We start from the raw sequence: 24,738 nt of genomic DNA on the forward strand, positions 1-24,738 counted from the left end.
TTCCTTGCTTGGAAACAGCTACTGGTAGTCGTTTTGAATGGCATGTTAAGCCTTGGTGTTTTATGAACTGTGCCTTTGATTGATCAAGGGTAATATTTTGACCACAAGAGTGAGGAGTGTTCAAAATTTCTAAGCTTTTGGACTCACCTTGGTTTCTTTTGTATTTTTCTTACTTAATTTGTACAATGTGGTTATAAGCAGGGATCCGTCTTTATGGATTAGACAACTGTTGTAGTCAGCGATGTTAGTGTGGTGGTTTCTGAGATTTTTAGTATAATGTTAAGGTTTTTGCAAAATGGAAGTTGTATGAAATAATTACTCTTGAAGAATACAGCCTGGTTTCAGTAAAACGTTTTGAATTCAGTGGAGCCTTTGTCATTTGTTCTAGTGAATGAAAACTTGATTTCCTTTATATGTTATTTCAGACTTGTCAATATTATATAAAATGATCAAGTTCAATAATCTAGTAGAATTACAATCATCAAATGAATATTATTAAAAAAAGACTAAGCGAAATGCATGGTTCTTTTGGCAAGACCCCTTTTGGGACAAGCACTAGTAGTTAGCACAAAGCCAGAAGAACAATATTGACAAATCAACTTCCTTTGTGTCATTTAATTGCAGCTGATTTAAATGTGCCCTGTATTTGAAATTTCAACACCACAATCCCCTCAAGTATATATTCGGCAATTCAATGTACGCTGCAATTTTTAATCTAAACTCCACCAGACTGAGAAATTTGTTGCCAGTATCGTCCCTAAAGTCCACTTGTCTAACCTGATTTCTATGGTAGGCATGTTATACCTGCAGGAAAGTTACGATTATTGATTCTAAGAATGCACTGCATAACTCAATTGTGAGCACTAAGAAGTTTCGCAGCATTCGTCCTTGTTCAAAATGTGGTTGGGCAAGTTAGCAGGCTCCGTTGAGTGCACTTGTTAGTGAACACAGGTGCATTGCAAAGAAGCCATGCCCGCCTACAGGATACCACAATCCTGCGAGTCTCGCTTCGTTGTACTGCAGCTGTGTGCGTAGGGGAAGAGCACTCGGGGCTCGAAGGTGCAGGCATGCGAGTCGGGCATTTGGAGAGAGAGGGAGAAAAGAACTGCATTGCCGGGCAGTTAACCTCCAGAATTAAACGAGCAAACAAGTGCCGGGTTTTGCTGCATGTCTATTAGAATGGAAGAGCTGTAACAAAAGCTACTGGTTTGATAGAAAGTGCCCCTTTGGGGCACTAACCTAAGCGGTAAAATTTGAAGCATGCCAATACCCGCTCATATCAAAATCCAGAAGAGCTACTCATGTTATTGGTTGATTTTCTTTTTTTAAATACAAAATTTATGGGAAGCTGATTGGGTGTAATGAGAATATTGATGAATCCCACCTACTGGCTGTAGCTGCACATTGCTCTAGACTTAATGTTTATGTCAAATGGTTCAGTCACTCACTTTTCAGGACACATTCAATAAATAGATTAAAATTAAATTAGCTTCAGCACTGCACACATGGTAACTTAAAAAAAAAAAAAAATTCTGTGCTCAGCTAAACTTCTATTAAAAAAAAAGTATTTGGCAGACGTGCCAATTTTGTACTATCATAAGACCATGTCAATATGACAACAATCCCCTCGATGTCCATAATTAAGTTAGAAATGCTGTTTTTTGACTGAATTAAGAACTTCACTTTTATTGCAACCTGAACTAGACACTGATTAAAGCATCATTAGCTCCAGTGAAGTACTATTTGTTTATCTCTGATCCATACCCAGAAATACCATTCATACATGCTTATGCTATGTTTCATAAATCAGCTTATTTCAAAAGTTGCTGCTGCATGGAGATACTTAAACAAGATGGCCATACTACAACGTGTTGCGATGTCATGTTTTTAACCATAGCTAGACAACTACTAGCTGCATGAATTACTCTGCTGTACAACGGATGTTAATGAGTGCTTGAGCAATTGTGGGTAGAAAAGGAGGTGCTCTCTTTTAGTTGATTATAGACCAACACAGGAATTTCGAAACAAACTGAATGCCTGCACTTCTAAAGCTTTTATTCCCCAAAATGACTTTGAAGTTTATCTTAGTAGCTGCTTGCACACAAGTGACACTAGGCAGCGTTTTCGCTTTATGTGATGAAGCAAAAATTACAGGACGCTTAAGCTTTGCCTTTGAGAGTGGAACGCGATAGCTTAATGTAAGCCGCTTTCGTTCCCAAGCATGGCCTAGTCAGTATAGCGCGTCTGGTAGTCAACCAAAGGGACGTGGGTTCAATCCCGCTTTGCCCAAAGTCCTTCAAATTTTTTCTAAGGCAGGTTAATTAAATATTGACCAATCAAGACTTTCCCGTCCCGCTGACGCCGGCTTCCCGCAACCTGAGCTCCTAGCTATCGCTTTAAATGCTGCTTAGGGTAAGAGTGATTATGCAATAAAGTAAAAAGCCGAGTTCAGTGCCACTAAAGCTGTTAAGATACGAGTGTCTTGTCCATCCGTCTAGATCGAATATAAAATGATAAAAAAAAAACATCTCCCTGGTGACAAGAATCCGCGGATATCCGCAGCAAACGGGCGGATGCGGATATCTGTGGATCCGGATCTAAATTTTTGCCCGGTAGCATTCAGTTTGTTGACTGACGTTTCATCTACAAATCGTTTCGTCGACATGCGACGTTTGATCGAAAGGCTTCTCGTGTTCGTTTCATTGCAAAACCTGAGACCTTTCGTCTCGCACAACTCTGCTATTTTCGTAACAGACTTTTTGCGTCTCGTGGCACACTATGGCCCGAGTTGCTGCTGCGCCAAAAAACCCCAAATTCATTCATTCATTTTGCATCTCGCCTGGATTACAGGAGGGAGGGGGGGGCATGGTTTGGTCAAGCTCGCCTTAGTGAATCGCACGCTAGCTTTTAGCGGCTTAGTGAAGAAATGCATTTTCGACAAAACGTCGCATGGCCATGTGCCCACAAAATGTACAAGCTCGACGAACCGTGTGTCCATGAAATGTATGTCCACGAAAAGTTGTCCACGAAACGTAGGTATTTCCACAAAATGTGTTTTGAAGAAACGATAGGGATCCTAAGAGAGATCTGATTTTCACTGAAGATCACTTCAGTTGGTGCATTTCCTCTCATCAAAACTGCCATCTATAGAAACAGTAAATATTGCAAGGCATCAATCATCCCGAGAAAGCTAGTACATTGGCAGGGAAAGAGCGGAAACTTTCTCCCGACAAAGAAAACCTCAAATGTACAAGTCACAAGAAAGTAGAAGAAACGTCCCCCTCTCCGCAAAGAGTAGTGTGGTCATGATTCCAAAAACAAAAGGAGTGCCTCGACAGCAAGTGCGACCCTGTGGCGCCACGGTTCGTAAAGTTTCAATATCAACAGCGCACGCACATAGGCAGCCCGTAAACTGCCTCTGCGTATCTTTTTTCTATGCTTAGAGACCTAGCCAAAAAGTCTGGTAGTTCATATTCGTCCAACTCCGACGGTCATAGCCGGACGATTATGAACCTCTCTTACTTTTTAATTGTTTGACGGAACTAAAATCTTATAATTTAGTATGCCCTATTTAACTTTTATGTTTCGAAAGTACACATCGGCATAAAGAAAAAATATATATACTTTTTTTTTTGTGCGCTTTTCTGGGCAGAATGTTGCAAACTTCTAGGACGATCACATAGCTGACATAATTTTGCCTTCAACGCATAGTGTTGAAGGAAAGGATTATGAACAGCCACTAGGCGGGAAAGTAGTGGACAAAGTTGGATATGCAAACAAATTGACTTTCTGCAGGTGCAAGTCACAGTTGGTAAAGACAGACACCAATGTTAAGAGTTTTGTTCTAAAAGCTGTACGGTTTGGTTCCAAACATACTAACACTCTCTTTTGCCACCAAACTGGCCTGGGGCTCTTGGCTAGAAAGTCAGCGATATCACCAACTTTCTTTTGCCGAGTTTCCAACATGGAGCCCCTGAAGTTGCAAGTTGCTTCACTTTAAACTGACAATTTGAGGCCTAAAAATGTGCAATGAGTGTTGATCGATGAAATAAACAGGTGAATGTTGTATCACACTCCTTAGCATAAAGGTCGCAAGATTACCGTTATGTCTTCCCACCAAGCTGAAGCTAGCAATTGGTCACTTTTTATTTATATGCATCACTACCATCGCAGGACAGTTGAAAACGTCTCACTGTACACAATAGATATGAAAGCATCACAGCCAAGCAACGTTTGTTTCCACAACCTTGCGCTGGTTGCACACAAATTAAAATAATGGATCGAAAAACCCAAACCAAACAGATTTATTTTATAAATAGGCATTCAAAGTGTTACAACAAAACCACATACTTAAAATGCAATACTATCTTTTTACTGCTTGTTGATGTGTCAATAAGATTGAACTTTTATACAAAATTAAAATGACACAGGTAGTAGCTACGAGCAATGCTCATTATTGCCGGGGGAGCCTGGAGCTTTTATGCAATTTTGAAGATGCAAGAAATCCAGATATCTGAATAGCTTTCAAAGATTTGCATCCCATTAGTCACCAATCCTCATTTAAAGTCATCAGGTTCGCAGTGGGCTGTGCTATGCAAACAGGAAACGACAAGGTATGAAAACCCCACAATAGCAGAGTGGGCAGTTTGCCATAAAATGACATGAAATTTTAAGTTAAGATATTTATACACTACGGTAATTTGCTTACCTTCTTTTTAATGCAAATGCAACCATTCAAGATTAAACGTGTGAAGTCTGATATGTAGGTGTCATTACTTGCTGTACAACTGTTAAGAAGAGGAATGAAGCACTTTTTGAAGGCCACAAATTGTATATTTAGGAGTAAATTTCGTTTTCAGCTGCCCAGAAGCTAGAATAAAGATTTTGTCAGTCTCCCGTTGGCTCCGAGAATAAATCATCCGTGACAGACGGGGATTGAAAGTAAACCAGTGGATACTCAGCCGTGCCTCATTACAGCTGGGGGAAGGCCCGCAAATTGTTATTTTTGAAAACAATGATCCTCAGAAATCATTATATTTAGTAGTGGGAGGGTCAAGCTATAATTTGCCCTAACGACATAAATGCGTGCAAATTGTCAGAAATTTTTGTGTAACAACTTTAGTTTCTACGAAGGTTTGATATAGCCAATAAAAAAAGTTTGAAATTTTCCTGCCGGTACACAAAAGAATCTAAACAGTACAGGAAAGTTTAGTGCACCACACTCAATTATAAAGAATCAAGCATAAAACAAAAAAGAAGCCCAACGAGGTAAAATTTATGTTGCGTAGAGCATACCCATGGGGGCAACACAGAAAGTGCAGTACTTTCCAGAGTAACATACACCAAAGTATTTTCCAAGATTTTGTTCCTCGAAATGTAACTGCACCTGCTCAAGGGGGTTTCGAACGCAACTGAAACGAACTCAGCAGCAATGGCTGGCACCTACTTTGTTGCCACTGAGAAGAGGGCTTTGACACCTCAACATGGGATATCTCCGACAAGTTGTGTTTAATTGTAAATAAAAACTGGTCTCTTTTACGTACAGCTGCTTGTGCGGGCTTGGGAATCGCAAGATATCGAAGTTTAGCAGTTTGCACCGAAGGTGGGAAAATTGAAAAAAAATCTTGTGCCGTTCTTATCCTGACAGTCACTACAGTGCATAATGCACACACTTTTTCACTTTTTGTTTTTGACGAAGTGGTGGATTTGTAATGGCACATGAAGCAAAGAGTAACTACACTCGATAGCTAGCCATTTTCAAACGCGAGAATGGAAACGGTCGGAAACCGGAAGCAAAAAGTGGTTTTAGCTATGAGGACGCAGTTATCTAAAGAGAAGGCCACGCCGTCGCTCTTTCGCGACGACATGCAGCCAATACTCACTCGTTACAACTCGCGTTGCTCGAAGTGTGGAGCCCCGAGAGCCTGCCGCTTGAGTGTACCTTATAATGACTGAGCAGAGTAAATTTGCGAGCGAAGTCCTTGCCGCAGATCTGGCACTTGAAGGGCTTTGCCCCCGTGTGCACCATCTGATGGTGTGACAGGTGAGCCGCCTGTGTGAACGCTTGCCCGCAGAGCTTGCATTTGAAGGGCTTCTCTCCGGTGTGAGTCCTTTCGTGAATGATGAGCAAGGACTTGCGCGTGAATGCCTTGCCGCAGATCTGACAGTCGAAGGGCCGCTCCCCCGTGTGAGTTCTTTCGTGTCGTGCCACGCAGGTCTTGTCGTAGCTGGAGTAGTTGCAGTAGCGGCAGTGGTGGTACGTCCCTCGCCACTGATGTACCCTCCTCCGGCGCTTCGTCACTGACGTCTGGAACGAGAACGGGCTACCGAAGTCCTTGCAGCTCCAGTTGCCGCCGGCTGGATCCAAAGGGATCCCTCGAGGCTCTGTTGAAAGCAGCACACAAAGGGAAAGTGTCAGTTTCATTGTATGTATGAGCTTAACAAATGGTAAATAATGCTTGGCTCTGTTTTCTATTTCTGGGGATGATATCGGCTCCAACGTCGGGCCAAGCACGTGCATGGTAACACTAATCTTAATTATACTAAAATAAAGTGCATAAGGACTTTATGAAACTGAAGAAATTATAAAATGGGATTCACTTTCCTTGGATTGCTGCACAATCACAAAATGTTACATGAGAGTTTTGGCCTTTTTTGAAGGTCAAGGAGTTACTGATGAAATGTCAGCTGACACCAGAGTACATGATAATGGGACAACACTTTGGATGAACACCGTAGGAGTGAGAGCAAACATACATTCCCAACAATATTACTGATTGTTAGACATTTGAGGAACAGATGAGGAACAGAAACACAGATAACATAGAATCAAAGAAATTATGCAGCACATGTGTACACCCTTGCCAACAAGTAAAAACTGGCTCTCTAGCTCTCATCAAAAGAGTACTAATATACAGGCTATTTCTTTTTACAAGCAACAGATTTTTTTTTTTAAAGGTAAGTGACCCTTACATGGGTGTTGTCTTCATACATTTAGCGGGCTCGGTGGACGTTAGGCGGGACAGTATTCAAAGTATTTGTTTTATTAGTCATGTTCCAAGTTCTGAAAGGATACTGCAATGAAATTGTAGTGCCTATTTTATTGTCTAAATGTCAACCACGTCCTGACCACACCACAGAGACACCAATTTCTTGCTCGAAAAGACAATGAGGTGCGGCAAGACACGCTAAAACTTCAATCCGGTACCTCTTTAAAGCCAATCAGTAATAATGGTTGACCAATTTGTACAATTTATGAAAAGGCAATGACCTTCGAGATATTCAGCAAATATGTATTTCAATGCCTGTCGGCAATTCAAAAAGTGCCCGCACGAAGTGCACCTTATTATTGAGGCACAAGAGTGATGCACCTGTGCCGGTCACCTAATTAGCTTGGCAGCGCAGAGTTGTTGGAAGCAATGACGGACACTGCCTAGATAACGACAAAGGGCCAGTCACTCTTCTCTGCATTGTTTGGGGCTGCCCACCCTAAATATATAGACACACTTCTATGCCCACACGTTTTTAACTGCCGACAGACAAGCAAAACTTGTAGATTAATATCTCAAAAATCATTGCCTTCTTGTAAACTGTATGAATTGGTCTAGCCATTATTAGTGATTGGCTTCAAACTCTGCGATGAGAGCACGACTCATAAAAAGAAAACTTAGACAGTTCATTAGGCAATTTTAGTTAATTAGACAACAGGACATGATGAGTATTGCCCCGTCTAACGTCCACCAAGCCTGTTAAATACACAGTGAAGACAGCACCCATGTAAGGGTAACCCACCTCTTGTAAGAATTCTGTTACAAGTAAAGGGAAACACCTGTTCACTCCCTAACCACCAACCACATGCAAGGCCTGTAGTCAACATGCCTAGGATATGGTCAGGCACATAGTAAACCTATTGCACTCCACTACATACACCAAACTGAATGGTGAAATATGAATTGAATGAGCATGCAGTCTGTAAAAAAAGTGTTCAACGGTCAATAGCTGATTGCAGAGACACCAAGGATGAACACAATCTATTCTCTGTTTGGCATGTCATAAATGTTGAATTCGGTCGAGCTGTTTGAAGACGAATTTGGTTGGGTCCTGCTGTCAGACTTCCATCTGTTAAAAAGAAGGAATTTCGTAAATCAGTTACGCTTCACAATGTCTTAATTTTCACACATAGACAACTCTGAGAAGTTGGTAACATGAATGCACCTGCAACACATAAATTTGAGGGTATGGTTCTGCACACACTGAATATTCCAAAATATGTCATTTTGGAATCAAGCTATGATTTACAGTAGAAACTGTCATCAGAGACATGATTCGTAGACACATTTTATCTTCACTGCTTTAATTTGGAAAGGCAGCTGCACCCATTCAAGGTAATAAATCATTACAAAGTTCAGTTTACCGTCAGGCTAAAACTCTAATATTTCTGTAGAATTGTGATAAATTGAGCAATTGAGTGCTGAAACTTCTACTGGCTAGATGTCCGTGAAATCAATGGAATCTAGCAGTTGCCGTTATGTAAGGATTTGGTAGCAGCTGATTCTGTTTTCTCTTCCTCAACCACCCCTCCCCCCGTTTTGTGCTGGCTCTCCCAAAAACCTTATGTGAAATTGCTTGGTAATCTGAGAACACTGAGAGCGTTGCCATTTTAATGTTGGCAAGCGTCGTCGGTACCAAAGAACAATTGAGGCATCAGAAACAACCATACGGGCATCGTGCAATGGTGCGACAGCAGTGCTTTCCGCCTTCCGACCATGAAATGTGGATTAAAAGGTTAAACAGCCTACCACAACTATCTGACGAAACTCTCAGAGGCCTGTGCACGCTGGCGAAACCTCGTCAAGGCAGCGGAGCAAGTCTTACGCCTTCGCTGCGGAAGCTTACAAACTGCGGGTTGTCGCCAGCGTGCACAGGCCTCTGAGAGTTTTGACTAACAGTTGCAGTAGATTGTTTAAACTGTTCATCCACATTCTATGGTGGGAAGGCGGAAAACACAGCCGCCGTGCCATCGCACACTGCCTGCACGATTGTATCCGATTCCTCCACTGTACTTCGGTACCGATAACACTTACCAACATTAAAATGGCAACACTCTCAGTGTTGTCAAACCACTAAGCGATTTCGCATAAGCTCTATTGCCCAGCAACATGTCCCTGCTGCTACAAAAATTGCAATCAATACTGTCTACCGCAGCACCCAGTTTGCATTTTGTTTCAAGCAAGTGTAAAGCATGACAGCTTAACCAATTCTTCATCCTTGTAAATCAAATTGGACAGGGCAATTGCACCTAATCCTGTCTTCTTCAGAAGTGGGTGTATTTCCTGTTTTTATTGTTGGTTATCCCCTAGGGATTGCTTATCTTCTCCACAATACATGTGACTTGTTTGGACCGATTTTAAAACACATTTTCAAATTGTCACTTCGTTCTGGTTTGTTCCCATCGTTATGGAAGAAAGCGGTTTTCGTGCCAATATTAAAGGGGGCGATTCATCGGCTGTCAGTTATTATCGGCCTGTTTCTTTATCGTGCGGCTTTTTTAAGGTGTTTGACAAAGTTATTCATAAACGAATAACTCATTACTTTCATCAAAAATTAATGACTTCGCAGCACAGGCTCATTACGAGGTGGTCAGTTGAAACCAACTTGTGCTCCTCTTTACATTTTGCTGCGCCAATTGTTACGAGCAGGGAACAGGTATATGCTATTTATTTTAATATGTCTAAAACATTCGATGAAGTTGATCGTGAGCTATTGCTCCACAAATTATGGTTATACGGTTGTTGCTCTGAACTACTTCGCTGGTTTCAAAGCTACTTGTCATGTCGTACAAATCATGTTCGAATTTCTAGTGTCCCTTCTAAACTATTTTAGTCAACTTCAGGCGTCCCCCAGGGGTCTATTCTGGGGCCTCTTCTGTTTCTGATATCTGTTAATGATATAGCCTCATTTGCCGAAAAAGCTGAGCTCTTACTGTTTGCGAATGATATTAAGATTTTTATGCGCGTTGCTACTCCTCCTGATTGTAATGCTCTTCAGCACGAAGTGAACAACATACTGCAATGGTCTTTGGCAAATAATTTGCTCCTAAATCCTACCAAAACTAAGTTTCTTTCTCTGAGCAGACAACACACTGTTAAAGGGCAACTCCGCTTGATTTCGGAAATTTCGAGATAGTGGGTGATATAAACGTGAAAAGCACTTCAAAACAACCCTAGACCATTTGTCTCATCAAAAGCAAAATATTTTTCGTGCGATCATGTTATTTACCACAATCGCAAACCGAAACTGAAACTTCGGCACAGCCGGGCAACATTGTACTCTCAACGTCAGTTGCATACGCACCCACGTGGAATACAAGGGGTCACGTGATCTACTAGCGGTAGCCCAAGAAAGACGCGGATGCGAGGGGAAGGGCGAGGAGGGAGGAGGGAGGGCGGGCCTAGCCGCGGCGGCGAACAGGCAACGCAAGCGGCGACGAAGCAGGCTATGTAGGCGGCAACCCAGGCGGCTAGTCGGTTGGCACCGGTTGGCAGGTGTGTCAGCGAAACTCATCCCAGTACAACTCTCTCTTCCTCTTTTTGTTTCTCTTCTTCTCGTTCATTTTTTTCTTTTTTTTGTCTGTCTCGCCCACTGATCTCTATTGTAGTAGGCTCGCCTCTTTGCTTGCTCAAACGTGGAGCGCGTCCGTAGCGCCGCCCGGTAAGCTCTCCCTGGAAAAGAAAATACCAAGAAAAAAACTGCGTATGCAACAGACGTCAGCCACAACGGAAATACAACGTTGGCTGCGCCGCACGTCGCCCGCTAAATTAGCGGATTTTGGTGACTTCGCGCGTCTCAGTTTTTGTCGGCCGGTTTAGTGATCTTTTAGGCGGTATTACGTTATAATATTTGACATTCGGTCTCTCTAGATGACACTAAAGAGAGTCGCAGTGTTTGGTAACAACCGAGAATGAAGCGGAGTTTCCCTTTAAGCATTTTACTTATTCTTTGGGAGGAACTCCAATCGAACGCGTGACTGTGATGAACAATCTCTGTGTGTGCCATGATAGCGCATTGTCATTCAATGCTCATGTTTCTTTTATTGTTGGCCGTGCGATGAAAACTCTTGGTATTATATCTCGTATAACCCAAAAGTTCAGACGCCCTGCTTGTATGATTAGTTTATTTTGTGCTTTACTTCGTTCACTACTTGAATTTGCCTCTGTTGTTTGGAATTCTGTAACACGTACACAGCCTTTAAGCATTGAATCAGTGCAAAAAAGAATGATATGCATTTTATATGATAGACACTTTCAGTGTCACTTCTATTACGATTATGAATTTATTCTTAAGAGTGTTTTACTTAAGTCTTTGTCAAATAGAAGATTCGAGCGTGACCAGATTTTTTCGCACCGGGTGGCAACTGGTTGGACTGATGCTAACTCACTTCTGAATTCTGTAAATTTTCATATTCCTTGTCGTGTTACCAGAAATTTTACTGCCTTTTACATTCAATTCATGTCTAAACTCTCACCACAGTCCCGTATGCGAATTTCATTTAATAGAATCGCATCCTCTAGCTTGGACATTTTCACAGATCTCCCAGTTTTTTGTCGGAACTTGGAAAGTCTAGTTGAAAGTTGAAACTCTATTACATTTTGTGTGAAGTGCACAACTTCGTTGTAGTCATGCTAATTAGTACATTTGAAGTTGTGCGTACGTTGTTTCTTCCTTTTAGATATCTTGTGTGCGCCAATGCGAAGACCCACATGGTTGTTTTTGGGCACATTAAATAAACATTATTATTATTATTATCCTTGATCCACACCCAGAATCACCCATCACACATGCTTATGCTACGTTTCATCAATCAGCTTATTACGAAAGTTGCTGCTGCATGGAGATATTTAAACAAGATGGCCATATTACAATGTGTTGCGATGCCATGTTTTTAAGCATAACTAAACAGCTACTAGCTGCATGAATTACTCTGCTGTACAATGGATGTTATTGGGTGCTTGCACAATTGTGGCTAGAAAAGGAGGCACTCTGTTTAGTTGATTATAGGCCAACACAGGAATTTCAACGCAATATTGCAGCAGAATAGATGAAACAAACTGAATGCCTGCACTTCTTAAGCTTTTATTCTCCGAAATGACTTTGAAGATTCTCTTAGTACAGCTGCTTGCACACAAGTGACACTAGGCAGCGTTTTCGCTTTATGTGATCAAGCAAAAATTACAGGACACTTAAGCTTTGCCTTTAAAAGTGGAACGCGATAGCTTAATTTAAACCCCTTTTGTTCTCAAGCCATGCAAGCGTATCTGCATGGACTAATCACTAGCGTGTCCGGCACTGAACCAAAGGGTCGTGAGTTCAATCCCGCTTTGCCTAAGGTCCTGCAAATGTTTTCGAAGGAAAATGAATTACTTAATGACCAATCAAGATTTTCCCGTCCTGCTTACACCGACTTTTCTGCAACCTGAGCTCCTAGCTATCGCTTTAAATGCTGCTTAGGGTAAGAGTGATTATGCAATAAAGTAAAAAGCCGAGTTCAGTGTCACTAAAGCTGTTAAGATACGAGTGTCTTGTCCATCCGTCTAGATCAAATATAAAATGATAAAAAAAAAAAAAAAACATCTCTCTGGTGACGAAAGTAAACCCTTCTCCAGGGTTTACTTTCGTCATTCTTGTCCAGCTCGCTTGCACCTTTGCATTTAATTGCATTATAATTAAAATCTCTCTGGTGACAGGAATAACAAAGGTCAGTGTGATGAGCAAAAAATTAACTAGTGCAATATATCTTGCCTAATAGCCTTAGTGAGGAAAAGTATACTAACAGTTTGTAGATAAAATTATGATGAGACTGTATTTCCATACGAGTATTAAACATAGGCTCCTCTTACTGGTTGGAACAGAACTTGGAGCTACTGTGCCTTCAAGTACTAGGGTCACCCAGAAATTAGTAAATTTTATAAACTGTCTTTTATTTAACTGTTGTTTAGTTTACATTATAGGAATACATTTATCCTTAAAATATATTGTTCTTTTCCAATGTGTGGCACTGGTGAATGTTTGTTCAACATGACCACTGGTCTCAATACCTATTCATCAGAAAGAGTGGTGTGAGAGTAAAATGGTAACAAACATTTGCCCATAGTTATAAAAAAAAAATACCAGGATTGTGCACAGCCACTAGGCAGGAAAGTAGTCGGCAATGGTGGATATGCAACCAATTTACTTTCTGCAGTTCCAAGTCACAGTTGGTAAAGACAGACACCAATGTTGAGAGTTTTGTTCTAAAAGCTGTACGGTTTGGTTCCAAACATGCTAACACTCTCTTTTGCCACCGAACCGGCCTGGGGCTCTTGGCTAGAAAGTCGGCGAGAACGTCTTTTTTTTTTTTTTTTGCCAAGTTTCCAACATAAAGCCCCTGGAGTGACCTTTGGCCCGACGGTGTTCGAATGACGTGTAATGGGAAAACATAGCTGGTGACTGTGGCTGAAAATTAAAATGTTTTAACATCTAATTTTCCGGTTTAGAGCAAGTGCAAGTTGCTTCACTTTAAACTGACAATTTGAGGCCTCAAAATGTGCAATAAGTGTTGATCGATGAAATTAACAGGTGCAGGCTGCATCACACTCCTTGGCATAAAGGTCGCAAGATTACCGTTATGTCTTCCCAGCCAGCTGAAGCTAGCAAAAGATAACTTTTTATTTATATGCACTAATACCATCACAGGACAGTTGAAAACGTCTCACTGTACACAATAGATATGAAAGCATCACAGCCAAGCAACCTTTGTTTCCTCAACCTTGCGCTGGTCGCACACAAGTTAAAATATTTGGTCAAAGTAACCCAAACCAAACAGATTTATTTTATAAATAGGCATTCAAATTGTTACAACAAAACCACATACTTAAAATGCAGTTCCCCTTTACTGCTTGTTGATGTGTCAATATGAGTCACCAATCCTCAACTAAAGTCATCAGGTTCGCAGTGGGTTATGCCATGCAAACAGGAACGGACAAGGTATGAAAACCCTATAATAGCAGAGCGGGCAGTTTGCCTTAAATGACATAAAATTTTGAGTTAAGATATTTATACACTGATTTGCTTACCTTCTTTTTAATGAAAATGCAACAATTCAAGATGCTACATATGAAGTCTGATATGTAGGTGTTATTTCTTACTGTACAACTCTTAAAAACAGGAATTTGAGGGTGTGGAAGCTCCTTTCAACGGCCACAAATTGTAAATTTAAGAGTGAATTTAGTTTTCAGATGCCCAGAAGCTAGAATAAAGATTTGTCAGCTTCCCATTGGCTCTGAGAATAAGTCATCCGTGACAGATGGGGATTGAAAGTAAACCAGTGGATACTCAGCCGTGCCTCAATACAGCTGGGGGGAGGCCTGCAAATTGTTATTTTTGAAAACAACGATCCTCAGAAATCACTATATTTACTAGTGGGAGGGTCAAGCTATAATCTGCCCTAACAACATAAATATGTGCAAATTGTGGTCAGAAATTTTGTGTATCAACTTTAGTTTCTATGGAGGTTGAATATAGCCAATGAAAAAAGTTTGAAATTTTCCTGCCGGTACACAAAAGAATCTAAACATTACAGGAAAGTTTAGTGCACCCCACTCAATTATAAAGTGGTGAGCATAAAAAAAAAAAAAAAGAAGCCCAATGAGGTAAAATTTATGTTGCGTAGAGCATACCCATGGGGGCAACACAGAAAGTGCAGTACTTTCCAGAGTAACATACACCGAAGTGATTACCAAGATTTTGTTCCTCGAAATGTAACCGCACCTGCTCAAGGGGGCTACGAGCGCAACTGAAACAAACTCAGCAGCAATGGCTGGCACCTACTTTGTAGCCACTGAGCAGAGGGCTTTGACACCTCAACATGGGATATCTCCGACAAGTTGCATTGAATTTTGGATAAAAACTGGTCTCTTTTGCAAACGGCTGCTTATACGTACTTGGGAATCGCAAGATATCGAAGTGCTATAGAAGTTTAGCAGTTTGCACCAAAAGGGAGACAACTGAAGAAAAAGATCTTGTGCCATTCTTATCCTGACAGTGACTACAGTGCATAATGCACAAACTTTCTCACAACTTTTCTTTTTACAAAGTGGTGGATTTGTAATGGCACATGAAGCAAAGAGTAACTACACTCGGTAGGCAATCATTTTCAAATGTGAGAACAGAACCGGTCGGTGGCCGGAAGGAAAAAGTGGTCTTAGCTACGAGGACGTAGTTATCTAAAGAGAAGGTTGCACCATCACTCTTCCGCAACGACATGCCGCCAATACTCACTTGTTACAACTCGCGTCGCTCGAAGCGTGGCGCCCCGAGAGCCTCCCGCTTGAGTGCACCTTATAATGACTAAGCAGAGTAAATTTGCGAGCGAAGTCCTTGCCGCAGATCTGGCACTTGAAGGGCTTTGCCCCCGTGTGCACCATCTGATGGTGTGACAGGTGAGCCGCCTGCGAGAACGCTTGCCCGCAGAGCTTGCATTTGAAGGGCTTCTCTCCCGTGTGAGTCCTTTCGTGAATGATGAGCAAGCACTTGCGCGTGAATGCCTTGCCGCAGATCTGGCAGTCGAAAGGCCGCTCCCCCGTGTGAGTTCTTTCGTGTCGTGCCACACAGGTCTTGTCATAGCTGGAGTAGTTGCAGTAGCGGCAGTGGTGGTACGTCCCTCGCCACTGGTGTACCGTCCTCCGGCGCATCGTCACCGACGTCTGGAACGAGAACGGGCTACCGAAGTCCTTGCAGCTCCAGCTGCCACCGGCTGGATCCAAAGGGATCTCTCGAGGCTCTGTTGAAAGCAGCACACAAGGGGAAAGTGTCAGTTTCATTGTATGTATGAGCTTAACAAACGGCAAAAAATGCTTGGCTCTGTTTTGCATTTCTGGGGATGATATCGGTTCTGACGCCGGGTGAAACATCTGCATGGTAACACTAGCTTGAATTATACTAATGTAAAGTGCATAAGGACTTTATGAGGTTGAAGAAATTATAAAATGGGATTCACGTTCCTTGGATTGTTGCAAAATTACAAAATATTACAGGAGAGTTTGGTCTTTTTTGAAGGTCAAGGAGTTAATGATGAAATGTCAGCTGACACCAGAGTACATGATAAGCATACCACACTGGATAAACACTAGAAGTGGGAGCAAACATACATCCCCAACAAAAATACAGATTTTTAGACATTTGAGGCATAGACACACAGATAATACAGAATAAAAAAAATTATGCAACAGATGTGTACACCTTTGCCAACAAGTAAAAACTGTCTCTCTAGCTCTCAACAAAAGAAGAGTATTAATATAAGAGGTATTCACCGGACGCCATATCTGAGGGCGATGTTTAGAGCGCATGCTCAGACGGAGCTTACATTAATAGGCTGCTAAAACCAACAATCTTGATGGTGCGGAATGCACGTTGCAGAGGAACTGTGGGAGTTTGCCGTCGGCATATGCTCAGCAGTTGAGCACATAGCTATGGCCACCACTGAATACCCCCTATACAGGTTGGTTTCTTTTACACGCAACAGATTCCTTTGAAAAAGGTGAATCACCCTTACATGGGTGCTGTCTTCACTGTGGTGCATTGAGCGGACTCGGCGGACGTGAATTGGGACAATATTCAAAGTCTTGGTTTTATTAGTCATGTTCCGAGTTTTGAAAGGATACTGCAATGAAATTCTAGCGCCTATTTTACTGTCTAAATATCAACCACCTTCTGGCCACACCACAGAGACACAAATTTTTTGCTTGAAAAGACACCGAGACATTATATATAACACGGCTAAACCAAATGCCGTCATGTCACACTGCACATAAAAGCAAAGCCGACCGAAAACGTACGACGGCAAGCTGTGTGTGCGCAAGCCCTGTCCAACTTGGCCAAACCGGATTTTCCTTCTCACCCCCACCAATTTAACCCCCGCAAGGAGTGTGGAGGGGCAACTCAAATAGCCTGGTTGTAACGCATTGACGCCACCAAGGCTCACAACCATGCAAGCCTCTCTATGGCCCTGGCCGTGAAGGAAAACCAGACGTCACAAATGCACTGGAGGCGCTGGATCTCCCGAGACTCATCGCCTTCGTGACATCTCGATTTCCTTTACGGCCAAGGCTACATAAAGGCTGGCGTGGTTGTGAACTTTGCAACTTGGTAGCGTCGACGCATCACAAGCTGGCCGTTTGAGCTGCTCCTCCTCCTCGCAGGAGTGAGAAGGGAAATCCGGTTCAGACAAGTTTGACAGGGCTCGCATGCACGCAGCTTGACGTCATACTTCCACGGAGCGACGCTTCTTTTATGTGAAGTGTGACTTAACGACATTCGGTTCACTCATTTTAAATAAAATTTCAATGTTGTTCCAAGCAAAAAAAAAATGAAAGCCGTTTACAACTCCCTGTAACACCGAATTGGAGCGCAGCTCTTGAGGAGTAGGAGGGAAGGGTACTGAGGGTCACGTGTTCTCGGGGCGGGGGGGGGGGGGGGGGGGGGGGGGGTGTCGCGTGACCTCGGGGGGGGGGGGGGGGGTCACGTGACCCCCCAGAAAAATTTTTAGCGGGGAATTTTTTCCGCTATATCTAGCGGGGAAATTTTTCCGCTAGATTCAGCGCGGAATTTTTTCCGCTAGATTTAGCGGGGAATTTTTTCCGCTAGATTTAGGGGGAAAATTTTTCTGCTAGATTTAGCGGGGAAATTTTACCGCTAGATTTAGCGGGGAAATTTTACCGCTAGATTTAGCAGGGAAATTTTACCGCTAGATTTAGCGAAGAATTTTTCCCGCTAGATTTAGCGGGGAAATTTTTCCGCTAGATTTAGCTGGGAATTTTTTTCGCTAAATCTAGCGGGGAAATTTTTCCGCTGTTTAGCGGGGAATTTTTTCCGCTATATCTAGCGGGGAAATTTTTCCGCTAGATTCAGCGCGGAATTTTTTCGGCTAGATATAGCGGGGAATTTTTTCCGCTAGATTTAGGGGGAAAATTTTTCCGCTAGATTTAGCGGGGAAATTTTTCCACTAGGTTTAGCGGGGAAATTTTACCGCTAGATTTAGCAGGGAAATTTTACCGCTAGATTTAGCGAAGAATTTTTCCCGCTAGATTTAGCGGGGAAATTTTTCCGCTAGATTTAACTGGGAATTTTTCCGCTAAATCTAGCGGGGAAATTTTTCCGCTAGATTTAGCGGGGAAATTTTTCCGCTAGATTTAGCGGGAAATTTTTCAGCTAGATTTAGCGGGAATAATTTTCCGCTAGATTTAGCGGGGAATTTTTCCGCTAAATATAGCGGGGAAAATTTTCCGCTAGATTTAGCGGGGAAATTTTTCCGCTAGATTTAGCGGGAAAATTTTTGCGCTAGATTTAGCGGAGAATTTTTTCCGCTAAATCTAGCGGGGAAAATTTCACGCTAGATTTAGCGGGGAAATTTTTTCGCTATATTTAGTGGGGAAGTTTTTCCGCTAGATTTAGCGGAGAAATTTTTCCGCTAGATTTAGCGGGGAAATTTACCCACAATGCACCGCGCGGTTACGCCGACGCCGACGGCGACGCCGACGCCGCTCAAGCCGGAAACGGGCACCTAAGAGCTGCGCTCTAAAAAAGAAAAAACTGGTGTCTTTGGGTTGTGGTCAGACATGCCCAAATTTCAGTGTGGTACCTTTTTAAAGCCAATCAGTAATAATGGTTGACCAATTTATACAATTTATGAATAGAAATAACCTTTGTGATATTCAGCTATATGTATTTCAATGCCTGTCGGCAATTCAAAAAGTGCCTGCACGAAGTGCACCTTATTATTGAGGCACAAGAGTGATGCACCTGTGCCGGTCACCTAATTAGCTTGGCAGCGCAGAGTTGTTGGAAGCATTGACAGACACTGCCTAGATAACCGGTCACACTTCTCTGCATTGCTTGGGGCTCTCCACCGTAAATATTCAGGCGCACTTCTATGACCGCACTTCTTTAACTGCTCACAGGCTCGAAAACTTCTGGATTAATATCTCAAATATCATTGCTTTCTTGTAAATTGTATAAACTTATTAGTGATTGGCTTCAAACTCTGCAGTTGGAGCATGACTCATAAGACCAATACTAAATGTTTGTTAGGCAATTTTAGTTAATTAGATGAATATTGCCCAGTCTAATGTCCGCCGAGCCCGCTAAACACAGGGTGTCACAAAAGAAAATTTACAAGGTCTTTTTTACCGCCAAAATAAACTAGACATCGCCAAACGCTCATTCTCCGCCCAAAGGTAGAGCTAGAGGTCACAACCAGATGCCAAAGTTTCAGCTCGGTCCGATAACTTAATCAAAAGTTATAAGTGATTTTCTGAAAATTTCAATGGGTAAATGAAGCCCATTTTTGCCCGTTTTCGGTTTCCGGTGCCATAGAGCCCCATGTGTTTGAAAACTAAGTCGGCCGCCATTCTCACCCACCTCTTCTAAAAATTCTGTCACAAGTAAAGGGAAACACCCTATTCAATCACTAACCACAGACCACATGCAAGGCCTGTAGTCAACATGCCTAGGATATGGTCTGTGGTTAGGCACGTAGTAAACCTATTGCACTCCACTACATACAGCAAACTGAATGGTGAAATATGAATTGAATGAGCATGCAGTCTGTAAAAAAAGTGTTCAACGGTCAATAGCTGATTGCAGAGACACCAAGGATGAACACAATCTATTCTCTGTTTGGCATGTCATAAATGTTGAATTCGGTCGAGCTGTTTGAAGACGAATTTGGTTGGGTCCTGCTGTCAGACTTCCATCTGTTAAAAAGAAGGAATTTTTTTATATCAGTTACGCTTCACAATGTCTTAATTTTCACACATAGACAACTCTGAGAAGTTGGTAACATGAATGCACCTGCAACACATGAATTTGAGGGTATGGTTCTGCACACACCGAATATTCCAAAATATGTCATTTTGGAATCATGCTATGATTTACAGTAGAAACTGGCATCAGAGACATGATTTGGAGACACATTTTATCTGCACTGCTTTAATTTGGAAAGGCAGCTGCACCCATTCAAGGTAATAAATCATTACAGAGTTCAGTTTACCATCAGGTTAAAACTCTAATATTTCTGTAGAATTGTGACAAATTGAGTGCTGAAACTTCTACTGGCTAGATGTCCGTGAAATCAATGGGATCTAGCAGTTGCCGTTATGTAAGGATTTGGTAGCAGCTGATTCAGTTTTCTCTTCCTCAACCCCCCCCCCTGTTTTGTGCTGGCTCTCCCAATGAACCTTATGTGAAATTGCTTGGTGGTCTGAGAACACTGAGAGCGTTGCCATTTTAATGTTGGCAAGCGTCGTCGGTACCAAAGAACGGTTGAGGCATCAGAGACAACCATACGGGCATCGTGCAATGGTGCGACAGCTGTGCTTTCCACCTTCCGACCATGAAATGTGGATTAAAAGGTTAAACAACCTACCACAACTATTTGACGAAACTCTCAGAGGCCTGTGCACGCTGGCGAAACCTCGTCAAGGCAGCAGAGCAAATCCTACGCCTTCGCTGCGGAAGCTTACAAACTGCGGGTTGTCACCAGCGTGCGCAGGCCTCCGAGAGTTTTGACGTTTAAACTGTTCATCCACATTCCATGGTCGGAAGGTGGAAAACATAGCTGCCGCGCCATCGCACACTGCCTGCACAATTGTCTCCGATATCTCGAGTGCTAGAAATGGGATGCACCATAGTGATCTCATCTTGTCGATTCATTTTTTCTCAAAAAGTAGCTCTGCTCTTTTAACATATTCACATAGTTGATACTGATCTGCGTCCATGTGCCCTTTGTTTGCTTTATTTTTTGCTTCCCAGCTTTTTGTAATGTACAACAATTCCACTACTAGGCTCCAAGCACGAGCTATTCTATGAAAGATGCAACTCGGCTGTGCGAACTCTCGATCAGCAGGAGCAACTGCCACAGATAAAGCTACGAGCTCAGTTTTCTCGGCTTCAAAAATATCAAGTATTTATTCCGAGTGCTGTAAGAAAAATCGTAAGGAAAGCAAGAATTGCCAAATTAATTGATTGTCTTTAGAGGCATGTTAAACCTGGTTAATTCCTGAGTGAAATGAGCAAAGAAAACCACAGTGTGCTTGTTCTCTTGTTCTATGAAAAATGCCAGCACGTTGGTGAGGCGGTTTATTTTAAATCTTTATCACATCAGGTCACGGCCCAAAGTAGTCATATAAATGAATCAAATCTCGAGATGTCACTGGCAAAGCTGTGTGTTTACAAAAAGCATAGAGCACAAGGTTTGTTCCCTTAAAAAACTTTTGAATCCCCTCCCCCGTCTTACACTCTAACAAATTCCTGTACATCTACTTACTTGCAAAACACTAAAAGAGCCAATCATTTCGATCTACGAAATCACCTCAGCGAATGATGAGGTGGAACATCCATTTAGAGCTAAAAAAGAAGTCTGTGCTGCAGCATTACGCAATGCAAAGCGTCCTGCTTTAATTGAATAATGCCACAGCATAAACTTAATTTTGAGGTCTAAACAAATTTTCCGCCTCATCATTCGCTGAGCTGATTTGGCAGATCGCAGAGATTGGCTTTTCGAGTGTTTTGTGGGTAAGTAGACGCGCAGGCATTTGTTAGAGTGTCCGTTGGCCCTCGACCTTATCAGTGTGGGCTATCTAGCTCCCACACTCAAGTGAGTTTGAGACCACTTCCCTAGGGATTGCTTATCTTGTGCACAACACATTGAAAACTCAGTTAAATGTGATAAATAATTACTTGAAAAGCAACTACTAGAGTTCCTGTAATTAGCATCTCGAGATACTAATTACAGGAACCATTTTTGAGCTACCTAGTACTGAGTGTTGGCATTTAATGATGTCACCATGTTGCCTGCAGAAATGGATTGCATAATGACATTCCAACAATGCTTCAGAAGTGTCCAATGTCAAAGTGCCATGTCCACTTTTTCAATTTTTCTAAATAGGTGCGCCTAGTTCCCTTGAAGCCACATTAAATATATTTTTGTTTGAATATTTTTAAGCATACAAAGAATTCAATAATAAAACAGAGCCCAGCAAGAAATCAAAAAGAAGACACCAGTTCAATCATAACTTTCATGGTGCCCAAATTTCCCTTGTAAGCATGCATTTTGACTTCACAATGGCTTTGGCCCCGCCCAGTATACAAAGCAAATGCACTTGACGAGCCTTCCTATCTTTTTTGTTAACATGGACTGATTTTACCCATGTCGCCAGATTATTACCAACCCACAACAAATAAAAACTGCCATTCCAAATGACATAAAACCTCATTGAGTGGACTATCTTTTCCGTCTACCGAACTTGACACACTTCAACAAATGCGGAGACTATATCATGTAATAACTGTGGACTTTCTCCAGCAACATTAAAATCAGAGGCAACGAACACTAACAGGTGACCACCAAAACAGTTACAAAGACAACATTATGTCAGTTTTTACCTGTTTATACATACACAAATCTGTACTTTAGCTTGTGCTGTGATGGACTGTAGCAATACCTTTCCAAATAACATCTCTAAGCATTACGCCCCATTCCCCACAGCATGCTCTCTCCCTGAACTGGAGCACTGAAAGTGCCAGCTATGCACACTCCGACAATGTCATGGTCTACATACTGGGCAGCTGAGCATGGCTTTGCAAATATTGGGGTCAAATATCATAACGAAAAATGTGATTGGGAGGATGATTGTCCACTTACCCTCTGCCAATTTTGCTAACTTCTGCTGCAGCCTGCAGCAGATAGACAGGGCTTCTGCATTTATCCAGACGTCTTTCCCACAAACACCCGAGTGATTTACTTATTGAGCCCCATATGAAACACACATCACTGGTCTAGAAGTTCTCCATCACACATTGAAAAAACTTTCCTGAAGAACAAGTCATGACATTTCAGGCTCCTTTAGTCACCTGCATCAAGCTTGACTAAAACAGTGTACTCTTTCTCTCAGATTCTTAGGAGGTTTGGTTTTAGTGGTTGCCGCTAGCTTCTATCTGCGAAATATCGGCTCTCCTGAACCAAGAAAGGTTATTATTACAGCGATACCTAATATGGAGACTTTACAGCTGCATTTGTGGTGGCGTTCTGTAGGCAAAAACATAGCAACGTCGTCAAATCTTGTCACATCCAACCAGAGTAGTTCACCCCTCGACTGAAAGATGGCGGGCACGATGGCGCTTGCCTTGGGCTGGAGCAAAACATCTCATTATTACAATGATAGCTACAGTGATAGCTCAATGATACTACTTGTCTAAATTTAATTCTAGGCAGGGACGTTGACTCACATTTTCAGTGTTTTCCCCATCCCATGCATTTCAGTGACCGCAAGGCTCTGTTGTGTGTGATCGAGTCAATCAAAAGCGAATATGGATAAAAGTGTGTGTTACTACGTCTGATGACAGCCGTCGCTTTCGCTCCTTCGCACATTGTGGCGAAAAGCTTCGGATTTTTCTTCTTTTCTCCTATTATTAAACATTTCTGAAAAATTTTAAAAGGGTAGCAATAGCCAACCCAGGCTTTTTCTGTAATTTCGGCACACCCACAATTAAACAAGGGCAGAAAGGAACAGGCGCGACACACAAACACTGACTCGCAGCCGTTCCGTTTTACAAGAGAAGTTGGGCTCCGTACTCCACCGTGTCGTCTGGGTAAAACAGCCTAGCTCCCCACTTCCGATTCCGTTGTGTCGGCAGCAGAGGTCGGAGTTTGTCGGCATCAGAGCTTCGCGTGTAAAGTACAGATCTGAGTTTCGATGTTTCACTGTGAGAATTGTATGCAGAAGTGTCAGAAGTATAATTCTGTTCACATAAAAAATATGGAAAAAAGAAGACAGTGCGCAGGTCCAAACTAGAACACGTAGGAGACTTTAACAGGGGAGCCAGCAGTTCGTGTTCCGACCTATAGCTGATGACAGGCTAAAACTTCCAAGGGAAACTCCTCTCACCTCTTTCCATTGTAGCAGAGCGGACGCTGGAAAGGAGGTCGCCTCCTCTCCAGCGTCCGCTCCGCTGAAGTAGAAAGAGGTGGGAGGAATTTCCCCTGAACTCTCAACCTGCCACTAACTGTAGTAGTGGAGCGATGCTACATAACTGCCTGTAAAGAAAACTTGTGAAGTGCGAGTGACAGCTGAACAGAATGGTGGGCCAGTTGATACACCGTAGAAACACTAAAAGCGCCAGAGAACAAAAACTAGACGAGCGCTGTTTGACTACTTTTTAATGCTTGTTCCCTGACGCTTTTAGCTTCCCTTATGATGTTACTGACACAACAGCTGATACGGCTACTAGACGAGGGAGGGTCGGATTAGAAACGGTGACGGTACGCTAGCATAAGCAACACTAGAGAGATCCGGCCGTGGGACGAAGCAAAAGGTGCCTTACTTACGATTAGCACTCCGGCAGAAAGCTACAGAAATCGTAAACTACACACATCACTCGGCTCAAAAGCTCGACTTCGCACAATCGCAGGAAATATCACAACCGATCAGAACCAACATGTATCACCTGTATCACAGCCTATCAACGACCATCGTTGGATCGAGATATCTTCTGCGCTGGATTGAAACTGAAATAATGGCTAGTTTATATTAGAGCACTATATAGCTCCTACGAAGGAGCTATATAGGTTTTCATGGTGGTGCCCACTATTTTTTTAAGAAGTATAAAATATTTTAATTGCGGAATATATAGTGTATCACTAAAATT

The 24,738-nt window shown here is 42.3% G+C and overlaps 2 protein-coding genes across 2 annotated transcripts; both read right to left on the bottom strand.

Annotated features, from left to right (window-relative positions):
* Positions 1–3,869: 3,869 nt before the first annotated feature.
* On the bottom strand, positions 3,870–7,463 carry LOC121047652 (zinc finger protein interacting with ribonucleoprotein K-like). The gene has a single exon (XM_040503084.2). The coding sequence runs from the start codon at positions 6,518–6,520 to the stop codon at positions 5,879–5,881; it is 642 nt and encodes a 213-aa protein (XP_040359018.1). The 5' UTR covers positions 6,521–7,463; the 3' UTR covers positions 3,870–5,878.
* Positions 7,464–15,174: 7,711 nt separating this feature from the next.
* LOC8039674 (zinc finger protein 257-like) lies at positions 15,175–16,855 on the bottom strand. The gene has a single exon (XM_029989790.3). The coding sequence runs from the start codon at positions 15,951–15,953 to the stop codon at positions 15,312–15,314; it is 642 nt and encodes a 213-aa protein (XP_029845650.3). The 5' UTR covers positions 15,954–16,855; the 3' UTR covers positions 15,175–15,311.
* Positions 16,856–24,738: the final 7,883 nt, after the last annotated feature.

This window comes from Ixodes scapularis, unplaced genomic scaffold (assembly GCF_016920785.2).
Source record: "Ixodes scapularis isolate PalLabHiFi unplaced genomic scaffold, ASM1692078v2 PGA_scaffold4__175_contigs__length_147842914, whole genome shotgun sequence".
Taxonomy (NCBI): domain Eukaryota; kingdom Metazoa; phylum Arthropoda; class Arachnida; order Ixodida; family Ixodidae; genus Ixodes; species Ixodes scapularis.

Bases quoted from the DNA above. Each gene is read 5' to 3' on its own strand.
- LOC8039674 (XM_029989790.3), bottom strand. From the start codon at position 15,953: ATGCAGATGTTTCACCCGGCGTCAGAACCGATATCATCCCCAGAAATG.
- LOC121047652 (XM_040503084.2), bottom strand. From the start codon at position 6,520: ATGCACGTGCTTGGCCCGACGTTGGAGCCGATATCATCCCCAGAAATA.